The 20,851-nt window shown below is 43.1% G+C and overlaps 2 protein-coding genes across 13 annotated transcripts in view; one reads left to right on the top strand and one right to left on the bottom strand.

Moving 5' to 3' along the window:
* USP40 (ubiquitin specific peptidase 40) overlaps nucleotides 1-20,851 on the top strand; it is a 64,839-nt gene that overhangs the window by 18,599 nt on the left and 25,389 nt on the right. For 7 of the 12 annotated variants that reach the window (XM_071811347.1, XM_071811346.1, XM_071811348.1 and 4 more), the window contains 5 exons: nucleotides 16,198-16,415; nucleotides 16,968-17,035; nucleotides 18,023-18,136; nucleotides 18,698-18,862; nucleotides 19,417-19,563. In XM_071811347.1, the coding sequence (XP_071667448.1) occupies nucleotides 16,198-16,415; nucleotides 16,968-17,035; nucleotides 18,023-18,136; nucleotides 18,698-18,862; nucleotides 19,417-19,563 (712 nt within the window). Of the gene's footprint in view, nucleotides 1-932; nucleotides 1,066-2,673; nucleotides 2,776-3,784; nucleotides 3,863-12,127; nucleotides 12,295-12,333; nucleotides 12,527-16,197; nucleotides 16,416-16,967; nucleotides 17,036-18,022; nucleotides 18,137-18,697; nucleotides 18,863-19,416; nucleotides 19,564-20,851 lie in introns of those variants that run through there. The other 5 variants (XM_065841156.2, XM_071811351.1, XM_071811350.1 and 2 more) reach the window with 5 other exon arrangements.
* LOC136103207 (UDP-glucuronosyltransferase 1A8-like) lies at nucleotides 868-10,989 on the bottom strand. Its single transcript, XM_065841161.2, has 5 exons — nucleotides 10,129-10,989; nucleotides 3,931-4,062; nucleotides 3,577-3,664; nucleotides 2,561-2,780; nucleotides 868-1,180 (listed from the first exon to the last, which is right to left on the bottom strand). Exons 1-5 carry the CDS (start codon nucleotides 10,972-10,974, stop codon nucleotides 883-885), a joined length of 1,584 nt encoding a protein of 527 aa, XP_065697233.1. The 5' UTR covers nucleotides 10,975-10,989; the 3' UTR covers nucleotides 868-882.

The raw sequence follows: 20,851 nt of genomic DNA on the forward strand, positions 1-20,851 counted from the left end.
TGCATGGCCCAAGGAGGAGGTTTCCATGTGTTTACCAAGGGCAGGAGATGGGGCAGGAAAGGCAGGGGATGAAAAGTAACAGTTGGAATCGCTACTTGATGGGGTGCAAGTGGTGTGGATGCCCATGCGTTTTGGGCACTGCATGGGGACAGGCTGAGGAGGAGAGCGACCATCTTCTTGAACTAAAGTACATGTTCTTTCAAGCAGCAATAGGAAATAGCAGCAGCAGGTACGTAGCAGGACACCTGTGCTGCCATAATGTACCCGGATGCCTGCATATGTTTTGAGCTCCGAATATTAACTTACGTTTAAGGTCTTTTCTTACTTTTTCTGTATGTAATAGTGTGGGGACTGTGGCAACCTCAGGATGTGACCTGTCATGAGTGGGGGTGCAATGCTGTTTAATATCTTCATTAGTGATCTGGAGGGTAGGATCAAGCATAGCCTGATGAAACGTGCTGCTGATACCAAACTGAGTGGGGAAGTGCACGTTTTGGAAGGAAGAACCACCCTGCAGGATGGAAAGGTTAGACCAGATGATCCTTGAGGTCCCTTCCAACCTGGCATTCCATGATTCATAGAGAGGTAAAAAAAAAAAAATGTCACGTGAGCCCTTTGTACACTAAGACATAGAAACCAGGAGCCTTGGACTCCACACTATCTTCCCAAATGACTGGAGCACTTCTATACAAAGTATTTTTAACAATCAATTCTTAATTAAAGGCAAAAATTATATCAGTGAAACAACACTTCCTATGGTCCAAGTTTAAAGGAACGCTATTATTTCCTGAAAGTCAGCAATTATTTGAGTGAAATTTGAGATGTTCTCTGATCCTTCTGCTCTGGAACAGAGTCCTTATTCCCTACCACTGGTTCCATCTGCTAGTGAGACTTTGCTTTGCTTGGCTTTGTTGTTCTTCCCTTCTTAGAGCAGCACCTGCGGCAGCAGAACAGGCAGCACTTCAGAGAAATGAAGAGGGAGAGGAGCACCACGGCCAGGAGGAAGGCGATGACGTCCAGGGAGTGGTACTGGATCCAGTTCAAGTCGTGAGCAGCGGGGCGCAGGTGTGGGGCCCCTTTGTGTTTCATTACGAACTCCACCCAGTGCACGGCCAGGTCCAGGGGGTGGATGGGTCTGTCGAGGTGAAGCTCAGAGAGGCGCTTGATGTTCTCTTTGTACCTGCCAAGGAAAGATGTGGGGTGTTTTCAGTGACCCGTGCTGCTGAGACTGAGTCCCCGGGAAAAAGGGATGCAGTGTTAGTTGTCTGATGGCCCACTGGGGACTTCTCTGGTGGTGTCCTCCCACCCCATGAGAAGGATAATGGCAAAGATACAGGCCCAGAAAAGTGCTGTTTTCAGTGATAAACAAAGGAGAAAAGGTATGAGAAAAGAAGAAAAAGCTCAATGTGAGCTGTCAGCAGAATCTTTGGGGTGAAAGTACCTGTCTGAAATGTGAGACTGGGTGTAGAAAAGCCATCCAGCTGAAGATCGCGATCTATTAATATTGTAATTAGTAGTAGTAGTAGTAGTAGTATGTATTGCTATAAGAGCAGTGGTTAGGAAACCATGGCAAAAGGTGCCATGTCTTAGAAACACACTGGAGAGGAGGATGCCAAAGACTGAGAGGCCCTAAAACCAACAGAGAATGGGAGTGGGGAAGAGGAGGGTATGTCCTACAGCTCCACTTCATTGTGATGCCTTCAAACACCTTGGGCACACTGTCTGCAAGACATAATGTCTTGTGTGGTTCCCTGTACCTCCTCAGTGTTCCCAAGCACATTTTCCCTGCTGGGAATGTCCAGCCTTGCTGAGCCAGGGAGCAGCTGACTGTGCTCATACAGCTCCTCATGAGCACTGTGTGGTGTGGAGGGAAATGACTCAGAAAACGAGTCTGTAAAATAAATGAACGATAATAGCTATGTTTAGTGAATCCTGCCAGATGGAAGGAAAGTTTCTTGATGCAGAACAATCCCTGGACTATACAGAGGCACTGCAACTTGTCTACTTCCTCCTGCTGCTGTGCAGGCAGCATCTCTGGGCAAGCCTCATGCGAAGAAAACCAGCCAGGCAGCTGAGCCTTTCAGTCTTTTCAGGCTCCCCACTGACTCATGTCACCACTGACTGGGGGAACAAAAGCAGTTCGCCACATCTGCCTTCCCCGATTGCATTTTCTACCACATTGTGTCAAGACCCTCTAGGTCACTGCCTAGTGACCTAATTTGGCTTTAAGCAGGTGACCTGAATTTGGCTTTAAGCAGGTGACATATTTTTTATCAATTTGATTTCTTCTACTGCACTTATACCCCATGTTCTCTGATACCTGCATCCTCTCATATCAGCCAGTTCTTGTCACCTAATGAGTAGTAGCCTGGGCAGGGAGAAGGACAGTGCTGTTACGGGGACAGGACAAGGTTAACCCTGGGTAAGCATCAGCTTCTCAGTGATGTAGCTTTGATAGAAGAAGGCGTTTAAGAACAGATTAGCATTCTGTGAAGCTGGAAGCAAGAGTGCTGGTGATAAGCAACTTTTCGCCTTCTTCTGTTGTGTTTCTATTACTGACTTTTTATCATTAATAACCGCTTTCAGGGCAGCGGATATGTCCTGTGAAGTCATTTCAAGTATATTCAGTGTCAGTCCTGCTCCTCGTGACTCCACTCGCTTGGCGTTGTCCATCTGGTCTGCAAATAACGGCATTAGTACCATTGGCACTGCGTTGCATATGCCCTCGTAGATACCGTGTGAGCCTCCGTGGGTAATAAAGGCACGAGCCTTAGGGTGAGCTGTAGAGGAAAGAAAGACTTGCTTAGCTTTTTGATTTCTTAAGTCACAGTAATGCATCCCTGGGGAAAGAACTTGCACAACAATAGCACTGGCAGTCATAAATCACAAACTTTGGGCCGTCACGTATATCATTACTTACGGACAGACTCAGGGCTGCATAGAATGGGACATTACAAGGGACTGGGTGAACCTTGGGTTATAGAGCACTTTCTTGGTTTGGGTAATCTCTGGAAAGCCTTGGATAATCCTCCAAAGCTTCTCAGATTTTAGGATGAAATCAGAGCCAAGTGACTTTAAGCAGGATGCTACCATCACTTACTTTTTTACCATGTCTTCCATTTGCTGGGTTTTCAGATGGCCCACAGCTGAGTCCTGTTGTCTAACCAACAAGTGTACTCCTGCCCACAGCATGTACTGTTTTACCACTTGAAAAGCCTGATGAACTGTCTGGAAATTCTCTCTCGGGCACCTTAAATTTTAGTTTCAGTCCAGTAGACAAAAACATGACAAAAACACACAGCTGGCTAGTCAGATATAAAGACCACTGTTTTTGAAAGAAAGACTAGAGGCAATTGTTGGAACACCTTTCCAAACAGTGTTGTTTGGCAAATTTGAAGTTTCAACCAGATAAATTTCTAAAAGACAAGCTCTGGTTCAAACACCAAGGGCCGAAAGTGAATCCTGTAAGCCACAGTGATACAGGGACTTGGCAGCAGTGATGCTAATGGGGCCTTAGCGCAGCGCTATCAGACTAAAAGAAACACACTGGAGTCACTCAGGGTATCCTAGACCTACCTAGAAGATCATTCTGTGGCAGCCATTTGATGAGCTTTACGTTCTTTGGCAGGTTGCGGGGCGCCTTTCCCGTGTATCTCCACAAAACCTGTCAAGACAAGTAAACACAACATCAGTTCTCAGCAACTGCTCTCTTGCTGCTCCTCAGTGGGTTTGAAAAGCACAGCTAAAAACCTCTGCGATGCACAAAACCTGTTTTGTCTTGCAGAGCAGCTGTGCTGATACTTCCTTCTGACATCAGGGAGCAGGAGAAAGAAGGGAAGACCAACCACACCAAAAAGCAAAGGTAATCATGTATTGTATTTGAGAAGAGCATTGAATTGCTGTGCTGGAATTGGGAGAGGGAAACCATACCGTTTGAGGGATGGAGCCCAAGGCATCTGCAGTTTCTTCGGCTTTCTTCATAGGAATCTCAGAGACCATGGAGCCCAGCGAGAAGACAACAATGCCATGTTCTCCAGAGGCATTCACAATAGCTTCAAATTCCTGCCAACACAGAGTGCATCCCGAGTCAAAGTCCTTTCCACGTTACTTGCTGTGCTTTGTCACATACCCACAAAACTGGGAAGGCAATAAAATGAGCAGCTAACACAACAGAATTATGATCAGGAAATTTAGTTCTCTATAGGAAAATCAGTTCTGGGGAAAAAAAAATGGGCACAGGTGGATGAACAGAGTCATGGAGGTGTGTGTGTGTTTGCAGAATTGAAGCCTGAGCCAGAATACAGTATGGGCGTGAGAAAATATTTACTCTAAAACCTTAATGTAGCAAAGCCTGCCTGCTCACAGACAGCAGTTTCTGTGCAGTAAACAAGTTGCTGTAGCAATACCCAGATGAACATCTTGTGCTTTATTGTCACATTTATTACAAGTCAGATGCTCTGGTTTTGGAGTTGTTGCTCTTCTTTTCAGACCATGGCAGCTCCAAGAGAAAATTAAGATTTTTGCAGTGTGTTCTGACAGCAGATAGCTCTAACTTCTAATATCTGCCTTTATTGGGCCTGGTTTGAGTATAATCTTACTGAATCACTGCCAATTTTCTAATCTGTTTTGTTTGTTTGATTGAAATACAAGAAGGACTAGGAGATCTGCCACTGGAATCCAAGAGCAAAAGGATTCTGATGAAGCATAAAAACAGCCAAAGGCTGGAGGAAAAATCCTGCACCATAGAAAAGTATTTGGTAAAGCCAGGGAAGGAAAGACAAAACTGGAGGGAATTACTGCAGGCATCAGAGTTAAGTGGAATGAAATGAACTAAATGTTCCTGTAAGTCTGCTAACTGAAATGTTATATCTAAGGTCTGAAGAATAACAGAGATCAACCCTCTTAGTCTATGCTCCATTATGTATTGTTGTGGCTGACCAGAATGCTAAGGCTCTTTGCTTGAGACTGGATCCCACAGAGAAGGAGCCATCGAAGGTTTGGTGACAGCCGCATCCTGAAGAGCAGACCTTGTGCTCTCCTGGAGGCAAGCAAGGTGAAATGCAGTTCTAATTTCAGGGCTTGGTTCTTGTCTTACCAGACTTCTCAGAAGATGTGCTCTACCTTAAGGCATCATAGATAACTGGTTGGGAGTGCAGTTCTGTGTAAACTCACAGGCATCTGGGAACTGCAAAGTCCTCCCTAAATCAGAAATGTGCTTTTGATACAAAATTCTTGGGCACTTCCTGATGCAGTGGAATAAGTATGGCTATTTCAGAGCATATTTAGCACTGCTTATTCTCTATGGTACCTATCACATTAGTTTTACTCCTTTCTTTAGATGTTTTTGTGTGCCAAGGTCTGACTCTCTGCTCAGGAACGCCACTACCATTAAGAAACTTTTTGTAGCACTGCTTTGGAAACAGGTGGGTTATTGTACTAAAGTCTTTTTAACCAGCCTCTGCTTGTATTGGTGGGTATTACACATGACCTTTATGAAATATGGGCAGTAGACATTAAGTGAAAATTAAGAGAAAGCATTAAGAATTAGCAGGATAACTTTGGGGAAAGTGACAGATATTCTGTATTTAAGAAGCTGGGCATAGTTCTAACAAAACATAGTTGCAATCCTGATCTGGGACGGGGTATCATGCGCAAAAGATCTCTCTCTCCTTCGCTGGGTGATGGGGGTTTCACTCAGGTCTGCCACTGTCTAAAATTCTTGCCGAAATGGTCCTCTGCTCAAGGGCAGAAGACTAGCATTACCCCAGCTAGCATCAAGTCCTGTAAACAGGCATACAAAATTGAATTACTGGAAATAGGCTGCTGGAAAATACTGAGAGAAAAGCCCAGCTTTTCGTGCACGCTTCTGTGGGAATCTGGAGGCCTCCCATGAAATAACATATTCCTCATTGCCCAAGGGATGCAGAGGTGCAAAATGTATGTTTGTGGGCAGATACAAGGGTAATTTTTACTGTAGGTAAAGAGTGGTTTTATCTTCACTGCAGAGTGAAAGCTTTAAGCAACTGGGCGCTGCAAGGTAAACTTGAATGCTTGAATTAACATTACAGGATTCAAATGCTCAAGATGAATCCTCAAGCCGTCAGCGATGTCTCACATTGAAAGGCTGAACAGAGTTATGAATGGGAGGTATCACCTGACTGAGCAATCTCTGTCTTATTAGCATCCAGTTAATGATGAACTCCCTGCCTTGAGTCTGCTCAACTGGTTGGACACAGAACTCGGAACAGAAGTCTGACCTGTAGATTAACTTGTGCTCTCAGAGCCTAAACGGCAAGCAATGAATAGAAAGAGATTTGATATCCAATGGGTTGTTAAGGTTTATCTTCAGATTTGTTTCTATATTGTACCAGTTACCAAAGCAAAAGCCCTGAGTCTGCAGTAGTAAAGGTGATACAAGCTCAGCAATAACTTCTGCTGTTGCAACATCACCGTGGTCTGAAAGCTGCAATAACCGACAGGCATCTGCATTATATGCACAGCCCACTAGGGAGATTTGAAGAAGTTAGGGAAGGAGGGTAGATAGTTATAGTCCTGTAGGTTTCTGTTTCCAATCATCCTCTTCTATGCTTTCTTACACAAATGTGGAAGGAGCTCCCTCTACTGTTTTTGATGCTTACCCTGCTAAATTTTGGGGTATTCATGCACATTATTGATCTCTGTCGCACAGTATCAGTGCCTGGGTATACCCACAGAGTTAATTCCACATTTCTACTTTGTGCCTAGTTAAGTCTCCTACAATTAATATTCCACAACTGTTAGGGATATGAATATGATGTAGCATGATTTTGTCATTTATCTAGATACAGTACAACTGCCATGATTGTTTGACATTACTTGATATGCTTCCAGCAAGCTTGGCTATACCTGGGCAGCTGTATAGCTTAGACAACTTCACCTAAGCTCTTCTGGAGAGAAACCCTTGGCTGCTGTTTTTAAAGGGATTTTTCTGCATCAGGGTGGTTTCACGTGAGTCACTGTGCACATTCCTGTCCTGTGCCAGATTTAAAGTCAGGAGCACTTCTTTCCAGCTTTTATGACCACTGAGTTTCTCCAGAGAGTTTGTAGTGCAAGAAGCATGTGGTACTATTGACACAAAAGACATAGATCACCAACCTTCCCTCTTAGACCTTCGCTCAGAAAGGTGCCTGGCGGTCACACGCGATGTTCTACACACTGAGCAGGAGCTGGCACGCCAAGCAGTGATATCACCAAAGTTTGTGTAACACATTAACCAAACACTTCTTTGTGTAGACAGTGATGCAGCAGAATACGCAGCTCTTGCTCAAGAGCGGCTGTAACAGTACATAGGTGAGTAGCTCAGGGTCAAACATCATTTTGGAGGCAATGGTACCATAGAATATGTGGTCTTTGCTCAAGAAGGGCCATAAGAGTTCATAGGTGAGAGGCTACAGGCCAAATGTTTTTAAATGTTCTTAATAATACCTGCTTTTCAAAAGAAGTTAATAAGGCTTGGTTGTGGTACAAGCCAAGAGAAGTCCCACTTGTGTCTTGTGCTTACCAGAAGAGGAAGGCAGCATTTCTGCGCTGCTTCTGCATGTGCTATGATAAGATTTTTAAGGAAAAAGAAGAGAGATCCTGTTCCCTATCACACTTGACTACAGCCTACAGCTATTCAATGGGAAGACTGAACATTTGGAAAAAGCTTTTTATAATCTCTGAGCTTTTGAACTGAGGCCCTCAGGGCTTTGCTGGAGGAATGTTTTGCCTTTATGCAAGTAAAAGCAATGCCAGAGCAGTCTCTTGACTGGTGCTAAGAAAAAGATCCTTGTCAAGAAATACGCTGATGCAAAACTATGAGCAGCATGAAGGTTCTCGTGTTCGTTCCTTTTATAAGTGGTGGTGGGATTCCCAGCATATTTAGTATGGAGAAACTAAACCCTGACAGGGTTTGTCTAAGTAGACCCCCAAAGGGGGCCAGCACTGTTCTGTGTAGCTCTCCACTGTCTCGCTGACGTGGAGGAACCACCTTTAGATATGGAGAACGGATTCCTAGAAAGGGCTAAATATGGAGGAGTGAGAGGCTGGAGATAGTTTTGTAAGGCACAGACTGGATATGAAGACTGAACAGATTTACAAATAATTCTCATTAAATGCTGGAGACTCAGAGATAAAGAGTATTTCAAGTGCCGTGATAAGAAGTGACCAGATCCATTTGGAACTTGCTGCTTGCTTGTTGCTTTCTCTGAACTAGGTATGAGCTTCAAGAGCAAAATTAGTTGGCTGTAAACAGCCAATATGGTCTCTATATGAGCACAAGGCTCTTGCTAGCATGGCTACATTTTCTTAAAAAGATTACCTAATTTTTATACCAGACCATCAGAGGAAAGTTGTGGAAAAGGTGAGCCAGCAACAGGAACAATTTAAAAATGGAAAATAGAGGTTAACAAAGAATAGACAGACAAAGAAAGTATGCAGTTCTTGAGGTAGGACAGAAATGTCTCATTCATTTTTCAAAACAGCGTGTGTTATGTTCATTATCTAGTAGCAAAGGGCACTTAATGTTTTAAGCTAACCAGTTGTTTGAATATGTAACATGAACAGAAGAAGCATTTTGAAAGGCTGCTATAGCTTACATTTCTGAACTTTGCTTTGATCAAACTTTGTTCTTAGATGCTGCACAAAATAGCAACTTCACATTAACTTTGGTAGAAAGTGTCTCAGGGTTCACAGTCTGAGTTCATTTGCAATGTTCTCTTAATGAGGGACCACTTGCTGTGCCAGCCTTCAGGTCCTTCTGGAGTCATTAGAGGCTGATGCTGGCACGAGACCTTTGCTCACCCAAGATACTGGTTCTGATTTCCTGCAAGCCTTGTATTAGACTTCCAGACACATTGGGACTTGTCAAGTGGATTTATGTGTCTGTTAATGAATATGTACTTGCTGCTGAGACAGATGCCTGTGCAAAGTGGGAGATGAGGAAGCCCAGCCTGAGGCAGCCAGTGCAGTTATCTTGGTCAACAAGTGCAGTTTGTGTTCCCCCAGGCCCAGTCCTGTAGCCACATGTTCTCCCACAAGAGCACTGCAGGATGGAGAGGATTCTTATAGCTTAGGAGGGTCAGGGCACGTGGGTTTTAATTCCCAGCTCACTGCTGGATAAGACACACTTGCCCAGTTCTGCAGAGGCTCCACAGCACCATGGTGCAGGTTCTCCACAGAACTGTGTGAGATGTCGCAGCAAGGAGCCCTCTTCTGGAATGAGGCCCAGCGCCTGTTTTTTCTGCCTGTGGAAAACTGTGGACAGTGTTGAAAGGTCTGTGGCTTAAGATTCTCGTCTGAGAAAAAACATCAGATCAAAAACGCTGTCCTGCAATTGTACGGTGAAATTGTATGACCACAATTCAGAAGGAAGGCAGTAATTTCCCATCATAGGAAAGAGATTTGTGTCCTGCTTTGTGCCTGGAAAGAAGTGTCCAGTGCTATTAATTATTTAGAGGCTATATAGTAACTATCAAAATAGATTTAAATTTCTAGATTAGGTTTAAAAACCCTGCAGAACAATTCTGGTAAAAGCAAATGTCAAGAAACAGGTAGGAAAACTTAGCTGAGTTTTGCATACAAGTGTATTGCACCAAATACACTCTTTGAGATTAATTCTTCCCATTTTGACATGACATTTATGTTTCACCATGATGTACAAAGAGAAATAACATAGTTTGGAAGCCAAAAGTCATCAAAACACAGACAAGGCAAATTAACTGACTTTACTGAGCACAGAGTTAAAAACTAAAGATGACTCTCAGAGCACGGTCTTTGGGTTTTTGGTCAGGGCAAAGAAAGATGTCAGACTCCAGGAAAACAAAATAAAAATGCATTTAGTTGGTGAATATACATTCACAGAGGACGGTAATTTGTAGCTGGCCGATGAAGTCCATTTCTTGTTGGACTTGCCCAAAAATCTTCATTAATTCAAATAAGTCACCTACCTCCATGATGATAATTTGATTTCGGCCTGTGCAAAACAACTTCAAAAATCTGGCTGCATTAAATCATTACCAGAAATATAAAACTTAATTAGCACTGAACTTCTAGAAAAGATGTAATCACATTTCACTGCAAAATGTGTAATTTGGAGGAAAAAGAACATACCTTAGGCAGTGGTTTCTTCTCAGCACAGTTTATACCTCCAATAAAGACCATGTTGGGCATCACTGGTCTGACGTACTCAAACACAAAGTCATATCTCAGAAGCCAAATGGAAGCAGAGTTGAACAGGTCTAGCAGGGATACATCTCTCTGAAGAACTTTGGAGGAAAACCTTAGTGATTCTTCATACAAACCGTTACAGTACACAAGCTCCAGGAGGGAAACCAGTGCATTTTCCACTCTCTGGAAAAAAGTCATGCGGTCTGAGTTGAAGGTGAATAGTCTCGGAGTGTAAGACAGAGGGCTTGGGCACTGCACTGCTTCATAGTGTAAGTTGCAAGGGAGTCCTCTCATGAAGAACACAGAGGGAAGAGCAAGATACTTAGAAACTGTTGCTCCACACATAACTATGGGGTCAGTTAGGACAGCATCAAAGCCGCTTTGATTCAAGTACTGCAAAGTCTCCTTGTTCCTGAAGAGGTCCTTGCACTGAACAAAGAACATATTGAAAATATGCACAGAGCTGTTGTACAGTGCTAGAGTGTTCAGCGGAAAAGGCAAGTCCTTCAGGTGAGGAGCAAGGTAGTCATGAAAGCCATTATCCAGGTCTTCTGTTGTGTAAGACACTGGGTATGTTTTCACCGTGTATGCCTCCGTCTTTCCTACCTGCCAGCTTGCTTCTGGTGCAAGCACCACCACTTCATGTCCTCTCTCAGTGAGCTTTTCAACTACAAGCTTCATGCTAAGCCAATGGCTTCCATCCATGGGCACCACCAGGAGTTTCCCTCCCTCTGAGAGGCTGGGAATGAGGAGGATAAAAATCCAAACACAGCAAAGCTGCAAAGTCATGTTCTTGTGGCGAGAGTACACACTGTGAAAGTCTTCTTCAAGCTGTAGCTTGAAAAAACTTTTGAAGGAAGCCGATTGGTTTATCTGTTGAGTTGTGCTTCTCTGTCTAGTTAATGATTTAGTGCTCTGGGTTGTGGGTTGTTTTTCTTTTTTAATTCTTCATTATTTGTAAAGCCAAATGCCATGAGCCCTTTCTGTGCTGAGTCATTGGATTTCCTCAGGAATACCTGAAATATGTTATTTCCAGATTTACATAAAACACACGTTTGATCATTGGGAAGATGACTGGTTTAGTAAACAGTGTTTGCTCATGAAGAGTTCTTTGTGTTTTGTTTTGGTTTTAGGTTTAGTTTTGGGGGTTTTATTTTTTAATTTTTATTTTTGGGAGGGGGGTTGGTATGGTTTGGCCACTCTGTGTTTGCCGAAAAGGGGTAAGCAGAAAACTGTTAGGAAAAAGTCCTCCTTTCTGCAGTTGGAAGAATTTGCCATCCAAACCTTGGAGCACCCTTAATGTGAAGGAAGTGGGTGCAAAGGCAAGCGCAGGACAAGCGGGGTGAAGTTAATCAGTACCTTAGAGTTGTTTCTGAGTGTTTGAGAGTTTGCCAGCAGGTCCCTCAGTTGGCTTGGTTATTTAGCAAGGGTTTCTTGGTTAGTTAAGCTTTGCTGGGTTCAAGGGAGTGCGAGATAAGAATTGCTCTCCTCTCATACGTGCAAGAAGGCAGTAGGGACTTTGAATTTGGGTAAGAGGCAGCATAGCTGGGGGATGCTGTGGGAGAAAGGAGAAGCCCCAGGGAGAGGAGCTCGGGGAGGGGGCTGGACCAGAAGGGCAGGAGGAGAAGCAGCCCCAGCAGCTGTGAGGTGCTGCCAGGCTGGTGCACGAGCTTCCCCCCTGCCCGTGTATTTCAGAAGGCTGGGCAGGGCCTGTCTCTGCTGGTGCCCTGGGAGCTTTGGGTCACGGTGCAGACGTCTTGCCCACCTCCTCGTCCAGGTCCAACCCCCCAGCAGAAGCTGATTCTCCTCCAGGCCGCCACGCTGGCGAAGCAGCGCAGGCCCCGGGGTCTCCATGGCAACGCTGGGGCCGTGTGACGGCGGGAAACTACAGCCCCCGGAACGCCTTGCGGGGAGGCCGCTCCTCCCGGCAGGCAGTGCGGCCGCCGGCGCCGCACTACGACTCCCAGCGGGCCTTGCGCACTCTCCCCCGCCCAGGGGAGGTCGGTGCCTGACGGTCTTCGGTTTGCATCGGCACCCGGTTCCTTCCCGCCGCTTGTGGGAGGCTTCCCCCGCCCTGTGGAGCGAGGAGGCGCCGCTGTTCTTGGCCAGGTGAGTGAAGTCCTGGCGCCGCGGGTTTGAGGTCCCAGCATGCTTTGCGCGGCGCCACGACAAAGATGGCGGCGACGGGGCCGTGGCGGTTGATGCCTGCCCGGGCCTTAGACTCTGCCTCTGAGCGCTGAGTCGGGCAGGCGGCCCCGGGGGCCGCGCTCCTGCGCTGCGGACCGGCCGGGGTGCAGGCGGCAGGCCCGGGGCCCCGGTCCTCCTCCTCTTTTCGGTACCGGTGAGTCCGGGCCCAGCCCCTTGGGGGCTCCGGGACTGGAACATATGGGGGGTGGAGAGGGGCATGGGGAACCGGGTGGGTTCGGCCTGGTGAAGGGAAGGCGAGGGGCAAGATGGGATTGCTGTCTAGAGGACACGGGTGCAGCGTGATGGGGCGGGGAGAGGAGGCAGAGCCGAGTTACCACGTGGGAGGTTCCCACCTGGGGCTTTGGGATCTCCTTTCATGGACTTTTTCCAGCTTTGGCAGAGCAAGACCCCCGTAAGTGATGTGTGCTGAGTTGGCCCTGCTGTGTGAGGCCACTGGGCCAGAGTGTTGTGGCTTAACCCGAGCTAGCAATACAACCATAATAGCTGCTCACTCCCTGCCCTAATAGGGGAGAGAATCAAAAGGGAAGGGAGAAACTTGGACTGAGATAAACATAGTTTAATAAAACAACAAAATATTAATACACTACTAGTAAATATGTATATATATATATATATATGTATATATATGTATATGTGTAAAACAGATAAAAAATTCTCAGGGCAGTTCCTCACAAACACACTGAGGAGCCAGTGCCAGGAAACAGCGCCTGGTCCCACAGCCAGTCCCAGAGAGAGAAAAGAGGAAAAAGGCAGAAAGGCTGAGAGGCCTCTGCAAAACAGAAAAATGCTGAACTAAAATGCCTGATTCAGACTCCACTGGCTGAACCCCAGAGAGAGAGAGAGAAAGAGGGGAAGGCCCAGCATTCCTTGTATCTGAAGCGTGATGCTAATGGGATGGAATACTCGTATTGATCAGTCTCATGTCAGTCAAGTCTGCTCCACCACACCCCCCTTCCCTAATGTCTCGTACCTGTGGGCAGAACATTCAGAGTGACCTTGGCTCTCAGATCAGAGCAAATAAAAACATTAACTCTGTGCTGGGCTGTTATCTTCTTATTCTCAAAGAAAGTCCAAATAATGAATGTGCTAGCTATGGCAAAGAAAGGTTTCTAACTGCATGTAGGAAATTAATCCATTTTCAGTCAAACCAGTACACACAGTCATCATCCAGAAATTAATTCTGATCTGTATTACTCTGTGGTGTTTAAGGGAAGGAAGCTGCTAGCGATGCTTTGAGGATCCTGATATAAGGAGCGAGGGAGGATTTGGCACTGTCCTGCTGAAGTGCTGCTCTGGAGCTGTGGGTGGAACAGCAGGTTGTCAGTAGGATGATCACTGTCTCCTAGATATACACCTTTTTATGGTGGACAAACCTATTAGAAGCAAGCTGTTGTGCATTTGGATGAGGAAAATGTGTTGCAATCTTTGGTTGAAGTGCAGCAGGTCTGACTGGAAATTAAATGCAGACTGAGGGGCAGTTTGGATAGAGTCCTAAATCTGGTTATTACATCTTGAAGCATGGGAGGTGGGAGCTTTACAGGTTTTTGGGGGGCTTGTAGGTGATCAAGGTATAAGAGCTGCATTCAGAGGAGGAAAACCTAATGCAAAGGGATCAGAATGATTTATTTCCTGTCTGTATTCATTGAGAAGGTTCTCCAGCCACGTAATTTTATTTCGTGGGGATTTAGAAGGGGATATGTGTTGCATGAAGTGCTGAAGAAGCATTACAGAACAAGTGGGGTGAACTTGGCTGTGCTGCTTCATAGTCAGCTGCCCTAAAATGGGCTTAATGTAATGCTGTTTTGTACAAAGAATTGTAGCAGATGCCTGAAGATCTACTGGTTGGTCTATCATCTACATTTAGATTTTCAGATGGTGTTCAATAAGGTTTGCTGCTGGAAGCTTTTAAAGAAGTTAAGCTGACACAGGAGAAGGTTATTGCTTGATTAAATAGTTAGCTAAAAGATGGGAAACAGAAGATCAGCTGTCGCAGAGGGGAGTGAGGGGGAGTTTATTTGTGTCTTTGCTAGAGCATGTGTTCAGCATATTATAATCTATAAGGAAAAAACAGTGAATGCTGAGGTGATTAATTTTTCTCGTGAAATCAACCAGTGTGTTTCAGTAAACACGTTACATCAGTGAAGCTCCAAAGTCTTCACGCTCATGCATGGCTGAGTGATGCAACAGCAGGTAATATTAGCTGTACATGAGTACAGAGAGATGCAGCATGGGGCAGAGACAATCGCAACCTTACAGTTATGTATAGATATTTATGTAATGTGAGTGAACAGTGCTGAGGTTTGAAGTGAACACATAGGAGCTAGGTCTTGGGATAATAATGAACATTGCTTAAAGCAGTTTAGTGCTCAGCAGTTGTACAAAAAGAGAACAAACCAGAGAAGCATTATTGATGAATATATATGTATATAAAATTATCTATAGACATGGTTTGCACATATCCTGAACATTGCAGGCAGCTGCCGTTCTCTGATCTCAGAAATAGCAAAACAGAAGTTTATCTACTGTTGGAGAATGGCGTAAAAATAAGAGACATGGGTCTGCAGAGCAGTTGTACGAGCAGAGCCTGTTCTGAAGGCCTTAGCATAAGTAGCAAGACCAGGCCGCAGTGGGAACTGCTGGCTGTTTCAGTAAAATCAGCAAGGTCACTGAGACCTTGGCAGAGTTTCACAGCTTTCAAGAGCACAAGAATGTAGAATAAGCATAGCTAGCAGCTGCAAGTAGGAGGACCATGCAAATGTGACTGTTAGAGCTTAAACCAATTAGTAGGTGACAGGTATGCATAATTATCGTGAACTGTATAAGTATATGGTGTTCGGGATAATAAATCGAACTATGCTTTATCACTCATATTGAGTCGACCTGCGTGTTCCTCCGCCACTCAAAATCTACCTCCACTGAACCCCTTAAGGATAATCAGAGACAGGGAACACATTCAGTTGTAGGACTGAATATGTGTTCGTGGAGGCTTTTATCTGGAAGAGAAGTTTGAGAGCAATATTATAAACTTCTGTAAACTCGCAAGTAGAATAAAGTTAGTTGGGGAGTGATTATTCACTACTTCAGTATAATTCAAAATTACTCGCTGCTATTACAAGAGATACAGCATACCAAGTGAAATTATGGGGTGGCAAATACAAAACAAAAGGAGGTTACTGAGGAAGTCCTGGTACATGCTAAGAGGTTGCAAGGGGTTGCAAGGATTCCAAAAAGGTCTGTGAAAAAATCCCCATAAGTGGAATTAGATGTCATTGAGTTTGTGATTCAGCCATCTGGAAGCAAAGATAATGATTTCATAAAATATCACTGTATTTTGGACTGTTTATTACACTCTTCCCATCTGAACTGGCCAACGCTACAGACAGGTTTTATGTGCTCAGGGGTTTGTTGAGAGACAGCGCATGGATTTTGATGAGTTTGAGAGGTTTGCACACCTTTCCTGCAGGAAAGTGGGCACCCTGAGCACTGGTTAATTATGGATGGTTAGAAGGAGCTGTGTGTTTTGCTATGTATGTTTTTGATAACACAAAATTGAGATGTGATGTATTTGATTCCAAGTTAAAAGTCTATTCAGGCCTGTGCTAACATGAATGCTTTTAATTCATGTCTTTTTTTATTACATTAGTGCATGCTTTTGCACAGATTTGACACCTGCTTTTAGAATGAACAGAATAAGATGAAAAGAGTTATAAACATTCTTCTGTTGGGACTTAAAGGTTCATCGTGTAGAGGTGGGTGGATTAAATTACAGTTTTTAAAGTAAATGGGTTATTTTCTATTTTTAAGGGACTGGTTTGCCTTCACAATGTTTGGGGACTTATTTGAAGAGGATTTTTCCTTTATTTCAAACAATCATTGTGGAAAAGGGAAGAAATCAAAGCCCAGAGATTCTGAGCCTCCAGCTCCCAGGGATTTCACCAACCTCAGTGGTATCAAAAATCAGGGTGGAACCTGCTACCTCAATTCCCTTCTGCAGACTTTGCTCTTCACACCTGAGTTTAGAGGTAATGTGTTCAAAACAAGATAATGTTGGAATTGCTGTTTTAGGGTGACTTGCATTTCTAGTTATTTATTAAAGAAACACCACAAACACAGTTTGTTTGCAGGAACAGTTTGCTTCAGTTCACTTCAAAAAAGTTATTACAGAATATGCAGAGCTGTTGGTCTGTGAAATTAGTATAAATTGTACAAATTACTACAAAATTAGCACAAAATGTAACGATTGTAAAGGTTATGTTTTCTTACAGGTGGACAACTACAGATTGTGTAAATAAGAGAGGTTATTGCTGCCCATAAAGTATCATTAATTTTTTAATGCAACCACTACAGTTCCTGAAAGAAATAGATATTTTGCCATCTCAATACCTTGTGCTTTTTTGTTATAGCTTGAGCCGGTTGTAAGGGTGACTGATGTTCAGAAATGTTGTTTAATATCATCTTAATTTGCCAAAAAGAAGAATAATGCTTGACAGTTAAAATACAATAAATCTTTAAAGAGGAGACATTGTCTTTTTTATAAATAGTTTTTTTTTTGTTTTGTTTTTTTGCAATTACAGAGGCACTGTTTTCTCTAGGACCTGAAGAACTTGGGACTCTGGATGACAGCAGTAAACCAGATGCAAAGGTGTTTAAAACTTTCCTGTCATTAATCACTGCTCAGTGTTGGTGTGAAAGAATATTACTTCACTTTGCATAAAACTCATGAGAATGAATGGAAACCTAATTTTGATACTGAAAAACAGTTTAGTTGGCTGATACTCTTTTGCACAGGGCCATAGGCTTTTCCCTCAAAACTGAGATATTGAGCCTGTTTCTGTTGAAATTGATAATGGAGATGATTTTCTCTTCAAGGGGAGGAGGAACAATCTGAAATTCTACACAGTCCTTTTTCAGATTTTTCTCTTCTGTAACTAAAGCTGCAGTGATAGGACTTATCGTTCACCAGGAAAAAAAAGGAAATATGTGTGCAGCCCAGGTCATTGCACTGAGGGTCTCTGAAGGCTTAACAGCCCAGGCATGCACAGATGGTATGAGATGGAAATTTAATGTTTGCTTAAAAAGTGCTTACTAAAATGGACTCTAGAATTTCATTTTTTAGTACTAGGGTTAAAGTGACACAACTGGTTGTTTGGAAATTTTTTTTCTTTGTAAGTCAAATATAAATATAGGCAGCTGATCAAGCTTGTTGAAGTTAACTGTTCTCCTTCCAATCTTGTTCCACCCTACCACCAAACAAACCCTTTACTGAGCAAAGAGTATGTTAAATCTGTATGTCGTGATGTCTTATCGCTGAGTTCTTAGGGTTTAGTGTCATGAAAAATATCAGAGAAAGTTTCCTTTTTTTTTTTTTTTTTTTTACTGTGGTGGTAACTTAATTTTAATCCTTACAGTTTTACTTTATCACAAGATGTATGTTCCGTGACTATTTGGCTGAGTAAGGTGAGGCTCTGTAGATTTTTGGGAACCACGTCTGATGTTTTTGTGTGAATGAGTAACCTGTGTTAAGAAAACCATAGATAGTGGTTTATTACAAGTTTTGGACTTTTTAAATTTAAATGATTGGTTTGAAGACTTTCTGATTTGTTGGGTATGATTTGTTTTTTATTTGTAGGTTCGATTAATTCCTCTACAACTTCAACGGTTATTTGCTCAGCTTCTGCTCTTGGACCAGCAGGCTGCATCTACAACAGACCTCACAGAGAGCTTCGGGTGGAACAGCCAGGAGGTACAGATCACCGTCAGTGATACCGCTGTTGATAAACTTCTTCCTGAATGGAGAAGATTTTTTTTTTTTAAGTCTGCCATTTAAGAAGTATCTGAAAATACTTCAAACTGTGGAGACAGCATTGAATTGGATCAGCTATTGTTGTATACTGCTGTATCTCCACATGAAGTGCATTCCAATTGTTTACAGTGAGCAACAGAAGAAAATTGTTCTGTTAGGTACAATTTCAGTAGTTTTTCCTTTGCTTTTAGAGAAAGTTTTCTCCAAGAGTAATTTGGGTTCTTGTCCTCAACTACTTAGACTCTTACCTAAACTGAACTGTCCTCTTAGAGTTTAGTCTAAATCTACCCAAGTGAAAGCGTCTTGTGTGGGTTATAGTTTATGTACTTGTAGCTACTCAAAAAATAAAGGTAGTAAATATATGGGTACTCGTTGAGCTGTCTTTGTCACACTTAATATATATTGGTTTTAAGCAGTAAGCAAAGCAGATGGCACTATTTTATTTCTTCAAGTTTGTTTATTTTTATTTTTAGTTTTTGTTTTGTTTGTTTAATCATTCAGGAAATGAGGCAGCATGATGTGCAGGAATTAAATCGGATTCTGTTCAGTGCTTTGGAAACTTCCCTTGTGGGGACTTCGGGTCATGACCTGATTAATCGATTGTACCATGGGATTGTTGTCAACCACATTGTTTGTAAAGAATGCAAGAATATCAGTGAAAGACAGGTAAAGCTAGAGGATTTTCCAGGTTAGGTTTCTGTTCAGTCTGTTGAAGGTGTTTTAAATGTTCTTTATTTAAATCTCCAAAAATAATGCCTCTTTGAGTGTCACTGATGGCCTTATTGAATCTAGGTAGTGTGCATTAGTTAGAGCACTGCAGACTTGAAAATATGAAAATTATTCATGACTTTGTTAAGTCTTGGCTGGCATTTTCTAAACCACCTACTTCACGCTGTGACTCAGAGGTAAAAAGACAAGTGTGATTGAATTTTCTGAGTTGGTAAGCATTGCCTTTAGTAGATGTGGTTAGCAGATAGCTGAACAGCTAGGTAATAACAGTAAAACATATGTTTACAATCTTTTATGGTCTTTGTAATGGAGAAAAAAAAGTGTCTTTTTTTTAAATTCTCTTCTGTGGATATATGGGATTGTTTTCCCCATCAGCAACGAAGGCGAAATGAATGCTGACATCTGCCGTGGTGCATGGGGTGAATATGTTTCTAATGTTCTATGAACTTACACTACTTACTACCTTATTTTTTTGTTGTACTTCTGCTTAGGAAGATTTCTTAGATCTAACAGTGGCAGTAAAAGGTGTAGCTGGCTTGGAGGAGGCTCTGTGGAACATGTATGTAGAAGAAGAGTATTTTGAAAATGAGAACTTGTATCGATGCGGAACCTGTGATAAACTTGTTGAAGCTTCAAAGGTAATGCATTGGTGATTCTCAGTGTTCCGTTTGCTAACAGTTAGGAACTTCGTTTACATTGCTGTGTCTGCCCGTTAACTCTAAGCCAAAAAAAACTTGTATCAGATGATATATAAGAAGAGGATGCTAAAATCTGACCTGTTTTTCTTTAAACCTCAGCAACTGTGTCAAGAAAAGCTCCCGTGACTCATTTCTTGTCTTGAATATTGTTGCAGTCTTTATTCTAACCAATGGTGAATGGGATGGCATGTAGCTTCCAGAGTATTGCCTCATTCACACACCTCTACTGCCCCTGGCTTTGGGCATTTCAGAGGATAGGCTAAAAGGTAAGCTAGAGTGTAAATTAAAAATAGATGGATGGAAATACTCTCATAAAGAGTACAAATGTGAGACAAAAATAATGAATAGCTGTTGCTCTGTGCAAGAAAATGGGATCTGTTGATCCGGATATTGCATTTTTTTGCTGATACTGAACAGGTTCTTGCACTGAAAAATTAACACCTTTGTAGGTGTTTTTAGTATGTTCTGTAGTGCTAGAGCCTTCAGGTGCGTAAGAATGTATTCATGCAAGGAACCGTTCAGACAAAACGAGGACATAGACATAGACAGCTGTTGGTGTGCGCTGACATGTTCTGCTGTCTTGCCAACAGCAAAGCCTCTGGCCTGCTGGGTGACTCTCTTCTGCAGCAGAATGAGTGGAATCCAACCCTTGTGTGTGTGCTCCTTAATGTGGGAGTGGGTGCAAAGCCAAGCTGAGTGCAAGTGAAGGTAATCAGTTATTTGGGATTTCATGACCTATTGGCTGACCTCGTGTGGCTCGATTAGAAGGGCTTGTTTGAGTTAAACTTTACTGGGTTCAAGGGAGTGCAAGGATACTTGCTAATCTCTTAAATGTGCTCATTCATGCAAGAAGGCAGTGGAAACTCTGATATCAGATAAGAATTAACATAGCTGGGGTATGCAATTTTAATTGTACAGTCTGATTATCACTTGGAACTTGGAACAGCATACAAAATCCTTTGTGCCACGGAGCTCTGCTATGTAGTCTTCACAACTGATACAAATGAAATACCTTATTTAGGGGATTTCTTAAACCATGTGTGTGTTCCTGAGAGGCTTTCCGTCATGGCTCTGCAAATGAGGAGTTGGATGGAGACATTGGGAAGGCTCAGAAGTGTATCTGTTGAACTTACACTCAGAGGTGATAGAAGATGGTTGGTGTTGCTTCACACCAGGGTTCCTGATGTGCTCACACACCATGTTGTTTGATATTGATCAATAATACTGC

This window comes from Patagioenas fasciata, chromosome 7 (genome assembly GCF_037038585.1).
Source record: "Patagioenas fasciata isolate bPatFas1 chromosome 7, bPatFas1.hap1, whole genome shotgun sequence".
Classification (NCBI taxonomy): Eukaryota; Metazoa; Chordata; class Aves; order Columbiformes; family Columbidae; genus Patagioenas; species Patagioenas fasciata.